We start from the raw sequence: 12,207 nt of genomic DNA, 5'->3' as shown, positions 1-12,207 counted from the left end.
AGAGCTCATTAGTGACCCATCATTTTTCATTTTATTATTTAATTGGAACGTTTTAAAGCTTTGAACTTCCAGAAAATTTTTGGTAAGTATGTGCTGAGCTTGACTTTTCTTAGTTGTACTTATTACTCTTTGGTCAGGTTTTCACATATTTTATCCAACAGTTTTGTTTTATTTCTCTTTGACTGCTGAGATGTAATTTTGTTTGTATTTTTGCTTTTATGAGTGGTCACTTTATTAGCCTCAATGTAGATTGGAAAAGGCACATTTGAGTCAGTACCTCTAGAACACCAACTATGTGTAAGTATGAAAAGTGTTCCTCTGCAAAAGTGGTCACATATGAATTCTAATCCTTACACTGCTGTATTTCCAGATAACAGTTGGCATTCCTTCACAACACTGATTGTTCCAGGGTAGAACTGAAAATTTCAATATTTGGGCCTAGTCACCTTGGACACAAATTGTTCTCTGAAATGGTGGTCTTTTAATGAGAGCAGACAAACACAGTATTTAAGTTTCTATGCAGGGGCTCCAAAGCTGGCATGAAGCTAACTAGCAAAAAGAATGAGAACTAAAATGACTGTTGGATCCAAATTTTTAGAGAACTTGTTTTTAACAAGAGCATCCTATCAGACTAAATTCTAGTTTTTTATTAAAAGGTTTTTTTACCCTATAAGGAATGGTTCACACTGATCTTCCTTTAATAAGGCTTCCGTAAATCTGGATGAATGGCCGAACCCCTTTCTAATATTCCATATAAAGGTTTGCCACCCCATTCCATGACAGAGCTCTTTTGGTTTTGCCATCCTAAGACTTAACAGTATAGCCAAGGAAGATCAATCCGGTTGGTATCTGCTCCCCACTACCCTGATTAAGTAGTACTTACTGTACAATGGTAACTCTACTCCTTCAGATTCTGGACTCCCTAATCTAGAGGAATTGGGAGTTTAGGGGTGGTGACATACAGTTTCCTTGTTTAGACCTATTCTTAGTTGCTGCCAAGTATTTGTCTTGAGTTCTAATCAAAAACAAACCTCACTTAAAAACTTACCTGTGTTCAAACAACAAAGCCAGTAAAGAATTTTCATGATTTCAAAGGTGTGGGAATTTTAAGAGACTAATAAATAACACTTTGTCTTCCCTGCCTAGGTTCAGACCAGTTGAAATATAAATTCAGGAATCAGATAGATGGAGATCAAAATATCATCTTCATTACTGATACAGATGGTTGGAGAAGGCAGTTTTAGTGTGAACTTCCTAATGCTGGACCCCAGCTGAAAAACCAAGAGACTCCAGGCCAAAAGTAGGCCCCTTATTGAATGGCAAGGAGCTAGTCAGAATGCATGTTCTCCATAGGCATACAAATCCCTGGGAGAAAAGCAGAGAGCAAGGGCATGAGCCAAGCACACACAGGTATGTCTTTCAAACATATGTCTTATAACTCATTCATTCTCCTGTGGGCAGAAAAGCAAGAGTGTTAGTCTACTTGAAGTCCTTCCACATGGAAACATGAGAAGTAAAGATTAAGTGTTCCGTCTAACACAGCTCAGTGATATATTCAGTATTGCTGCCATTTGCTTGAAGCTGTCTGTCTCTGCAGGACCAAAAATATCACAGTTTTGCTGTAACAAGAAAAGCTATTAGGATGTTTTGGGAAGTCTTAAGTATAGTGCAAAGAGCTTAACTGCATAGATCATAATTAAAAACGGACACATCAGTGAAGTATTTAAAAACCTCATCTAAATGCTATACTAAAACATGAAGAAATGCTTCTTAAAGGCAAATATACCAAAAGGAATCCATTCACAACTATTTACCAAGTGGGAACATTAAATATTGTACCTTTATACCTTCTGAGCATGATACGTTCCTCTATTTACTAGAGCTTTAAATGAAGCTTCAGGTGAGAAATTTCTCTGTATTATCTGGGTGCATGTAATATCTTCATATTGGGAAAGTGTGTGGGTATGGGTGCGGAGAAGAGAAGGGAAGGGAAAAAAGAAAATGGGATTTCAGGGGATGGGCATCATGTGTAAAATTGGATGATCTGGGCCACGTGTTTGATGCAGAGCTGGGGAGAGTATTGAGTGACAGTAGGATAGTGGGAGTGATATGAACAAGCAAGGTATGTGATAATCATGACATTGGGGACAGTGAATAATGGGGGAGAATGGTCTGAAATCACTGAAAATGAAGGAGGTTCAGTGTGAATGATAGTGATAGGACAAGATCAGAATATATGTGATAATGGTAGTTATGGACATGATGTATGTCATACTGTGGAAGATGAGAATTGTGTGTGTGTGTGTGTGTGTGTGTGTGTGTGTGTAGTTATGTGAGAAAGTGAGGAGGGAGAGATAATGGTAAAGGACACAATGAAACAGTGGTATTATTATGTGTAAAAATGTGGATGGGTATTTCAAGTAATCATAGGAGGAAGTAGACAGTAGGTGGAATGAGGAAAGTTTAAGCTATAGTAGAAGATAGATTCGTAGTAGAAGTGATACGGTTAGTGTTTGTATGTATATGTAATGCCGGGGGGAAATGAGAAGTGTATCCACTTTTAGGAGCAGAGAGACGTGGTGAGTATGTGTGATAAGGGGGAGTGTAGAAAGTGTTATGATAATTTGGAGTGTGGATATCACGAATGTCTGAGTGAGGTTGTTGAATAAAGCATATGATGGGAAAATTGCAGTTTCGAGTGTCATTGAGGAGTGGGAAAAGTATGTGTGTGACAAATCTGAAAATGAGTTGTTTAAAATGATTAGGAGATGTCTTTATTTATCTAAAATCCAGCGGGTTGAAGTCCTGCATGATTTCTTCAGTGTCTCAGACCCCAGACATATATATTTTTTTTTGTTTCATGACCATTAGCATGGGGCTCCCATCTTTCAGGTGCCTCATGGTTGCAGGATGCCCTATACAATTTTATTCATCATGTCTGCTTCAGGTAGGAAGATAAGGAAGAGGAGAGGACAAAATACCTTGTCAGTAGAATTAGTTTGCTTTATACAGCACTTTCCCAAAAACCTTACCCAACAATTTCCACTTACATTCATAGGACAGAACTGACACATGGCCACCACTATCTACAAGGGTGTCTGGGAAGTGTAAGTTTACAGCTAAGAATGTTGTCACCTATAATAAAAGTCAAGGTTTATTTAGTAAGAAAGAAGGGATGTTAGGTAGGATATAGCTAAGAGAGAAGGAGAATGGTTGTGGATATGGGAGAGAGGGTACCTGTACCCCTGAAGCAAATAATACATTATATGTTAATTAAAAAAATAAATAAATAAGGTGTGCAATGTAAAAAAAAAATCCCAGAGGTAACAGATACAGGTAGGATTCAATGTACAAGGGGCACTATAAGACTGGCATAGTTTGAGATTCTGGAGATAAAAATAGACATGTTTTCTCTGCCCTCATGGAGCTTACTGTCTTGCAATTAAAGACAGACATTAATCACAGACCCAAATATTTGTGAGGTTGACACTGTAATAAGTGTTGTGGAAGCTAAGTGCATGGTTCTGCGAATAGATTTAATGAGGGTTTGACCTACTCTGGAAGGCCAACAAAGGAGGGAAGTGACAATTGAATTGAGACCAGAAGGCAGATTCAGAATGAATTGGTTGAAGGATGGATGGATGGTTGGGATGGGGGAAGAGTGTTCCCAGAAGAGGAAATGGCATGAACAAAGGCACTCCTGTACTCTTTTTATTTTTAAAATGTATTTTATTTTTATTTCATTTAGAATATTTGTTTCTGTTGTGTCTTCAAGTTCACTAACGTATTCACTAATTAATTCCATCCAGTGAATATTTCATTTCAAATATTATGGTTTTTATTACTAGATATGACTTGTACCTTATTAAAAATGTCTCATTTCTCTACTTAACATGACTATTTTTCTAGCTTTTTGCACATAAGGAATATAGTTATAGTACTTTTTTTAGAGAGAGAGACAGAGAACTCTCATGGGGGTGGAGGGAGGGGCAGAGGGAGAAGAGAGTATCTTAAGCAGGTGCTGGAGCCTGAGGTGGGACTCATTCTCACCACCCTGAGATCATGACCTGAACTAAAATCAAGAGTCACATGCTTAAATCAGCTGAGCCACACAGACACCCCAATTATAGTACCTTTTTAAATTAGCTTGTCTGCTAAATATAACATCTTTGTAAGTTGTGGGTCGATTTGGATTGATTGATTTCTTTTGCCCTCACGTTTTTCTGCTTCCTTGCATGCCTGGTTTTGTTTTTTGTTTGTTTTTTGAATGCTAGGCATTATGAACTTTACCTTTGAACTTTACATTTTTGTGAAATTTTGGTAAATTTTTTGCCTGTTGGTGCTAGATATTTTTGTATTATACATCTTCTTGAGGTTTTTATGGGATGCAGTTATTTCGAAGGAGTTAAATCTTTCTTGAGTCTTGCTTTTAAGATTTTAGGCAGGACAACAGCAGTGTTTTGCATAAAGCTAATTATCCCAGACTAGTGAAGCGAGGCCCATCTGAACACCCCATGCCTCATGAATTACGAGTTTTTCTGCTCTGGATGGTAGGAATAGGTGGGAACAGGCATTATCCCCAGACCTGTGTGAGCTTTTGACATTTGTACCCTCTAATCTTTTCAGGTGGTTCTTTCCCCAGCTTTGGGTAATTTACTTACATGCATTTAACTGATCAATATTCTGCTGGATAGTTTATGACAATCTTCCAAAATTCTTCAGAATTCTCCTTAAGTGCAGCTCTCTACTTTTTGGTATTCTTGTTCTCTGAACTCTAACCACCTTGTTCTTTCTGATCTCATCTCTGTTAACTCAGCGAAGGAAATCCTCTGGGCTCCGACTGCATTCTCCTTCATTGCACCATGAACTAGAAACTCTTCCAAATTGTAGAGGCTCACCTCATTCCCCGTCGCCGCCACCATGACCATCTCTCAGGGATCACTATTTTTTCACAGCCTGATGTCTGATGTCTTAGAAATAATGATTTCATATGTTTGTCCCCCCCACCTTTTTTTAGTGTTTTTGCCAGGTTGGAGGGTAAATCCAGTCCCTGACTTGCCTTATAGGAAGCTGTATGGTGGAGACTTGTTAGTCCTTTCCTTTTCCTTTTCCTTTTTCTCTTCCTTTGCTTCTTCCTTTTTTCTTCTCCTCTCTTCTCCTTTGAGCTTGTTAGTTTCCTCAGTACTGCCAAGTATCAGATATGTGACAGTTGTACTTCTAAAATTTTTATTATTAAGGTGAGAAGGAGGAGTCTGAACAAAACAAGAAACATATTCAAAATCAGGGGTTTAAAGAAGATCTTTATTTTTTTTAAGATTTTATTTATTTATTTGACAGAGAGAGATCACAAGTAGGCAGAGAGGCAGGCAGAGAGAGAGGAAGGGAAGCAGGCTCCCTGCTGCGCAGAGAGCCCTATGCGGGGCTCGATCCCCGGACCCCGAGATCATGACCTGAGCCGAAGGCAGAGGCTTAACCCACTGAGCCACCCAGGTGCCCCTAAAGAAGATCTTTAGATCACAGAGAATATGACCACATATTCCAAGAGTATATCTTCATGACTTCAAACTTAAGAAACTTATGAGTATAAAGTTACGTTAAAGAGGCAGATTTACTTCCCTTCAAAGGATAGATGTTTAAGGCTTGGGATAGATACAGGATTGGAAACAAGACTACAGTAAATGTTAGAATAATTGTGCTCTAATCTCAGACACTGTTGTTCATGAGGATGAACCCATACATAGGGCAGGCAGCCCATGGTGTGGGTCATAGGATCTTAGCTTGCTTTATCCAATTTCAATTTCAGAGATTATAGGTCACCAAAAAAGTTATGATAGTGAGAAAACATGTATAAAGCACATTAAAGAGCCTTTAGCCGGGCTTCAGATTTTGCTAACATCAGAAAATTCATCAGTAGAGATAAACCCTATGAATGTAGTGATCATGGGTCTTTCAGCCAGAGTTCAAATGTTAGTTCGGTATAGTTGAATACATAGTGAAGTGAAGCTATAGGAATGTAGTCAATGTAGAAAAGCCTTTAGGAGCAACAAACCTGAGTAGTCATCAGAAATTTGAATCTAGGGAGAAACTATTAAATATCTAAAATGTGATAAAATACATCCCTCTGTTCTTATCCCACGCAGGCTCCCCGATCTCTATAAGTGATTCTTTGGATTGCTGCTCCCATGGCTTTGACAAAGGAGGGAAAGCACTCTTTCCCAAACCAAAGACTTACAACACTGAATTCTTGTCTAATTTTTTCTAGTCTTTAAGTACCTTTGGTCAGTGAAGGAATAGAATAAGTATCAGTAGGGTGACTACTCTGCTATTCTGCGTAAGTCCTGTAGGAATGTGTTCAGAACTCCTTGGTGGCTCCCTTTAGAATAGGGAGATACTTGGTATCTTTTTTTTTTTAAGCTATGTGGCTTTAACTAAAATTCTGAGGCAACTTTAAAAGTCACATTCAATGGCCTGCTAAATTGGTATTGTGTTTTCTTCATGCTGTAATAAAAATAGGCTTCTGTCATTGTTTAAACATCAGAATAATTTAGATTTGTATAATTTCTCCCTAAGAACAAAGTCTTAATAAATAAATTACTAAGAAGGTATGGATTATTTTAGGTGCCTAAGTATGCATTTCTGAATTACTTTCCTTAAAAATGAGTATTTACTTGGCTTTTGAATGAGTAAGGACACCCCTAGTATTTTTTTTAAAATGGAGGAAATGATGGTAGAAAAGAAAGTAATAATTTGCGTGTTTTCCTAGATCAAGAAATCAGAAACAAAATTAAATGACTTAATTAAATAACTAAATTAATTAAATGACTAAAAAACACTGAAAAGTGTGTTCTCTTAGTTAATTAGTTAATTATATATTAACTATTTAATTTAATTTATTTAATTAAGTGCTGTCTTCATTAATCATAAATACAATGTAAATCAATTAAATATCTTGTCTATCAAGCCAGAAAAGATATTTTTAAAGCAAATACTGAATATGATCAAGGGCACATGAGGACTCTTCTGCATTGCTAGTGTTGATAAAACTTTCTGGAAAGCATTTGGATATTGAATAACAGCCTTAAAATAGTTCATGCCTCTTTGACCTAGTAATTCCATTTCTAATAATATACCCTAAGGAAATAATTGGAGATATACAGAGAGCTTTGTGTGGAAAAATCACCGCAATGATAATCTAATGGACAAAAATAAATGGAAACAACACCCTTTGTTAATTAGTTGAGTAGGTACATTTATATAATGGGATAGTATATAATTATAAAGAAGTTTACAAAGGCTTTTTAATATCTTGGAAAATGTTATAATGTCAGAATAATTGTTAAGTAACATTATGTTCTAAAACAGTTGCAGATGCAGTATATTATCATTGTGCATGGAGAGGTGTGATATTGGAGTTGTTATGGGCCATTTTTCCAGTGTTTTTCACATGATCCTTGTTTCATAAAATGAAGCCAGAACATGCCATAAGCTGAAGTATGTGATGACTTAACTTCAGCTCTGTATCCGTTATAGTTGTTAATGCTTCATGATTCTCAAATTAGGAGGTTTATAAGTTTTATACTGATGGTGAACATTGAGGACACCTTTGGAGCTGAATCTTATCCCAGGTATCTAAGAACATTCAGATATACTTGTGAATTTTCCAGTCCAAATGACAGAGGGTCTCTAAGCCACAAGATACCAAAAGCCCATATGGTAAGATTATCTGATGAGATATCAAACAAACACCCTCAGACTGCATGAGGTTCTCCTTGCAGGGTTACTCTTGTCTCTTCTGATAATCTTCTCCTTATTAATGGAATATTAATTGCTGTGGAGATGGGAGTGAGGTATTAATTGGAAGGGAATAGGGAATTGGTCAGTGTGAAGGAAGATGCAACCTATTTAAGTTTATGCCAAGATCATTTGAAATGTCATTTTGCCTGCTCTCATGCTGAAAATTGGCATAAAAAACTCCATAAAGTATCTCAAAATTCTGCAAGTCTAACTGGACTCAGTTTTGTTTACATTTGACTGAGATACAGTAGTCCTTGAAAAGAGGTAATACATGTGTTTTTGCTCATTATTGTTTCCCCAGCACTTACCACAATGCATAGCATCTAGCAGGCATACTTAAATTTCTTTAAAAATTCTTACACAGATAGAAATACAGGAGGTAAAATCAAGTTAGCTTCCATCCAAAAACATGGAAGGATTTTAAGAATTCTATAGTGCTCATTTTGAGGCACCATAATTTTTTTTATTTTTTTACTTTTTAAATTTCCAGTATAGTTAACATACAGTATAATATTAGTTTCAGATATACAATTTAATGATTCAACAATTCTATACATTACTCAGTGCTCTTCGTGATGCTTGTGTTCTTTAATCCTCATCATCTATTTCACCCATCCCCCCCCCCACCTCCTCTCTGGTAACCATCAGTTTGCTCTCTGTAGTTGAGTCTGTTTCTTGGTTTGTTTTTCTCTCTCTCTCACTTTTCCCTTTACTTGTTGGGTTTGTTTCTTAAATTACACATAGGAGTGAATTCATAGGGTATTACCTTCCTCTGACTGACTTTGCTTAGCCTTATACTCTTTAGCTCCATTCATTCTTGTTATGGGTGAATAATATTCCATTGTATATATACACCACATCTTCTTTATCCATTCCTCTATCAAGGGGCACCTGGGCTGCTTCCATAATTTGACTTCTGTAAATACGTTGTAATAAGCATAGGGATGCATATATCTCTTTGAATTAGTATTTTTGTATTTTGGGGGTACATATCCAGTAGGAAGCATCCTAATATTTTATGTTTGGGTCTCAATGTATAGCATCTATGTAGAAGTTTCAAAAAGGACCCATTATTTCATATGATTATTCTATCATTCACTCCACTATGATTTTGGTTTTATTTCTTCTTGTATATCTGTTAAATTATGATTTTTATATTATGCAGTGAACTTTTCATCTAAAATAATGTTTTACCTTTAAGTACTATGTCTGATATTAATATATCATTTGTTTATTGTGTGCCATAACTTATTCCATCCTTTTATTTTTATCCTGGATATATGTTTATGTTTGAAATGTTTCTCTTATGTATTGCACACAATGATGGAGAAATGTTTTCCATAAATTTCCTTTGACTAAAGCATCCCAAAATATCTATAATTGCAGTTTTGATTTCCTCTTTAAAGGAAAACTTCATTTATTCCTTCTCCAATGCTCCTGTCTTTATGTAGTTCCAAGTTTCTGCCCTATATTGTTTTCCTTCTCCAAGATAATCTTTTAACATGTTCTTATAGGATAGATCTACTGGTGATGAATTCCTTCAGTTTTTGTTTGTCTGAGAAAGTATTTCTCCTTCACTTTTATTTTTTTTAAAGATTTTATTTATTTGACACACAGAGAGAGATCACAAGTAGGCAGAGAGGCAGGCAGAGAGAGAGGGGGAAACAGGCTCCCTGCTGAGCAGAGATCCCAATGCGGGGGCTTCATCCCAGGACCCTAAGACCATGACCTGAGCCGAAGGCAGAGGCTTAACCCTCTGAGCCACCCAGGCGCCCCTCTCCTTCACTTTTAAAGGATACTTTGCTAGATACAGAAATATAGGTCAGTGGGTTTTTTTCTTTAATGTTTTAAATATTTTCCTCCACACTCTACTTGCTTGTGTGGTTTCTGATGAGAAGCCTTCAGTAGTTCTTATCCATATTTCATTATAAGTAAGATACTTTTTTCTTCTAGCTTCTTTCAGGATTTTCTCTTTGTCTTTGATCTTCTACAGTTTGAAAAGTATGTGCCTCAGTGTAAATCTTTTAGTATTTCCCCGTTTGATGTTCTTTAAGCTTTCTGGATCTGTGATTTGTTGTCTTCATTAATTTTGGAAAATTCTTAGCCATTATTATTTGCAATATTTCTTCGCTTCATTCTCTCTCTGTGTTCCGGTAATGCATATATTTCATCTTTTGAAATTGTCCCACAATTCTTAAATGTTCTGTTTGTTTTTTTTTTTAAGATTTTATTTATTTATTTTTTTATTTGTCAGAGAGAGAGAGAGAGCACAAGTGGCAGAGTGACAGGCAGAGGCAGAGAGAGAAGCAGGCTCCCTGCTGAGCAAGGAGCCTGATGCAGGACTCAATCCCAGGACCCTGGGATCATGACCTGAGTCAAAGGCAGTGGCTTAACCGACTGAGCCACCCAGGCATCCCAGTGTTCTGGGTTTTTTAAAATTGTTTTTCCTATTTACTTTTCAGTTTGGTATCTCTTAATCTACCTTCTAGCTTTCCTCAGCTGTGTCCAGTCTACTGATGAATCCACCAAAGGCATTCTTCAGTTGTTATGATTTTTTTCTAGCATTTCCTTTTGATTTTTTTCTTAGCATTTCCATCATTCTGCTTACTTTACCCACATCTATCCTTTGCGTGTTGTTGGCTTTTTTCATTAGATCCTTTAATGTATTAATTACAGTGTGTTGAATTCCTTGTTTGATAAGTCCAACACTCTTTCATATTTGAGTCTTATGCTTCCTTTGTCTCTTCAGACTTTTTCTTTTTGCTTTTTGGTGTGCCTTCTAATTTTTTTTTGAAAGCTGGACATGATATATTAGGTAATAGGAAGTGAGATAGATTGGTCTCTAGTGTGAAGATATGTGTTAATCTTGTCAGGAGTAGGCTTTGTTTAAAGTTTCCTTCAGTATTAGATGTCAGAGGCTCCATATTCTTCTAGCATCCTAGATTTTGTTTCCTCTTTTGACTTTAGGCTTCCTTAAGTTCTCTTCCTTAGTCTGTCTTACAGTTCATTCTGTTATAACCCATTGTTAATATATTGGAGCCTTGCTGCTGGGGTGGTATGGTATGGGAGAAAAGGGAGTGTTTTGTAATATTCCAGTTAAATGTCAGAGTTTTAGTGCGCCTGTGACCTTTGCAGGTATTTCTTCTTGTGTAGTCCCCTTCTCTGTGTCCCTGCCTTAGGTGAGATAGGAAAACTAGAGGGAGTTGGAGTGAGCAGGATGTCCTTCCACCATGGTTCTGGAACAAGGCTCTGGTAGTCTTTCCTCCTGAGGAGTAGGCTTTTGTTGTGGAGAAGGTTCTGGGCATATTTCATTAGGATATTCACAAGGACTCTTCCCCTCTTCCTGCCAGGGCTACAAGGGTGTCTTTCTTGGATCTGCACTCTGACAACCTGGTGAGATTCCTGGAAGTAAAGCCCATGAAAGTGTGCCTCCCCCCAAGACTACCACTCCTGGGAGTTTCTCACTTTCACTGTAGTCCACACTCAGCCTCCAGCAACTTGTCAAAATTATCAGTTAAGTGTTCCTACAAGTTTATAGCTTTAGTGGCTTTGGTTTCGGGTAAGTATATCTCATTTATGATTCTGGATTTGCCTATTCTTCAAGATTTCAGGATGGTGGTTTGTTTTAAACCTCATTTCTCTGTCGAGTCCAAGAAAAGTCACTGATTTTTTGTTTGTTTAGCCTTTTGTTTTTAGCACTTCTTTTCAAGTCTGTACCTCCAGCTTCACGTTGATTGTGTTGAGAAGAAAAGCAGACAAGAAGCAAAGAGTCAGTAGATGTTGTGGGTACCTGAAAACTAGAGAAACCTAGGCCCTGTATTTCAGGGATGGGAAGAAGCCCCAGGTTGGTTTGTGAGATCCTCTAGCAATGTGACCTTTTGCCTCACTTCCTGGGTAAGGCTAAGATAGCTGAAGACTATAAAATAGAAATGGTTTTGTGGTGTCTATAGGGATTTTGAGCTTTAGGCCTCCTCACATAGTTTTTCTCAGCTCAGGGTATATCACAAAAGTATAAAAATATATTAGCAAAGACAGCCTCACAGAGATGAATAGGCCCCATCATATGATAGGAGCAGCAGAATATTCCCCATGTATATGAGTGGTATATGATGCCCTCAGAGAGAGGCAACTATTTTCATTCATTCGTTCTCTGATCCCTGTTTTCTTCTTTCTTCTTTCCTTCTTCCACCTATTCCTCTTCTCTACCTTTTCAGTTTTTCTTTCTCCATTTCTCCCTCTCTTCATGCTCCCTTCTAACAGTAAGATGATAGAATAGAATGCAGTTAAGATGTACTTAAAATTGTAGACTCAGCAGGCATAGGTGGTGGATTACATTTGTGAATAAGGCATAGGGAATATTATGAATAAGTAAAATAGGAGAGAAACTACTAAATATGGTTTTTAAAACTACTT

The 12,207-nt window shown here is 37.1% G+C and overlaps 1 protein-coding gene across 3 annotated transcripts in view; it reads left to right on the top strand.

The window, feature by feature from the left end:
• Window positions 1–12,207, top strand: part of LOC111140073 (MAGE family member D1) — a 55,542-nt gene that overhangs the window by 27,416 nt on the left and 15,919 nt on the right. The window contains exon 2 of one of the 3 annotated variants that reach the window (XM_022492457.1): window positions 11,145–11,353. The exons of the other annotated variants lie outside the window; for them this stretch is intronic. Within the exon in view, the coding sequence (XP_022348165.1) occupies window positions 11,212–11,353 (142 nt within the window). The 5' untranslated portion in view covers window positions 11,145–11,211. The remainder of the gene's footprint in view (window positions 1–11,144; window positions 11,354–12,207) is intronic. 3 annotated transcript variants of the gene reach the window in all.

The sequence above is a fragment of the Enhydra lutris genome, unplaced genomic scaffold, assembly GCF_002288905.1.
Source record: "Enhydra lutris kenyoni isolate GAN:26980312 unplaced genomic scaffold, ASM228890v2 scaffoldscaffold150, whole genome shotgun sequence".
Taxonomy (NCBI): Eukaryota; Metazoa; Chordata; class Mammalia; order Carnivora; family Mustelidae; genus Enhydra; species Enhydra lutris.
This window is presented reverse-complemented; position numbering and strand designations above follow the sequence as displayed.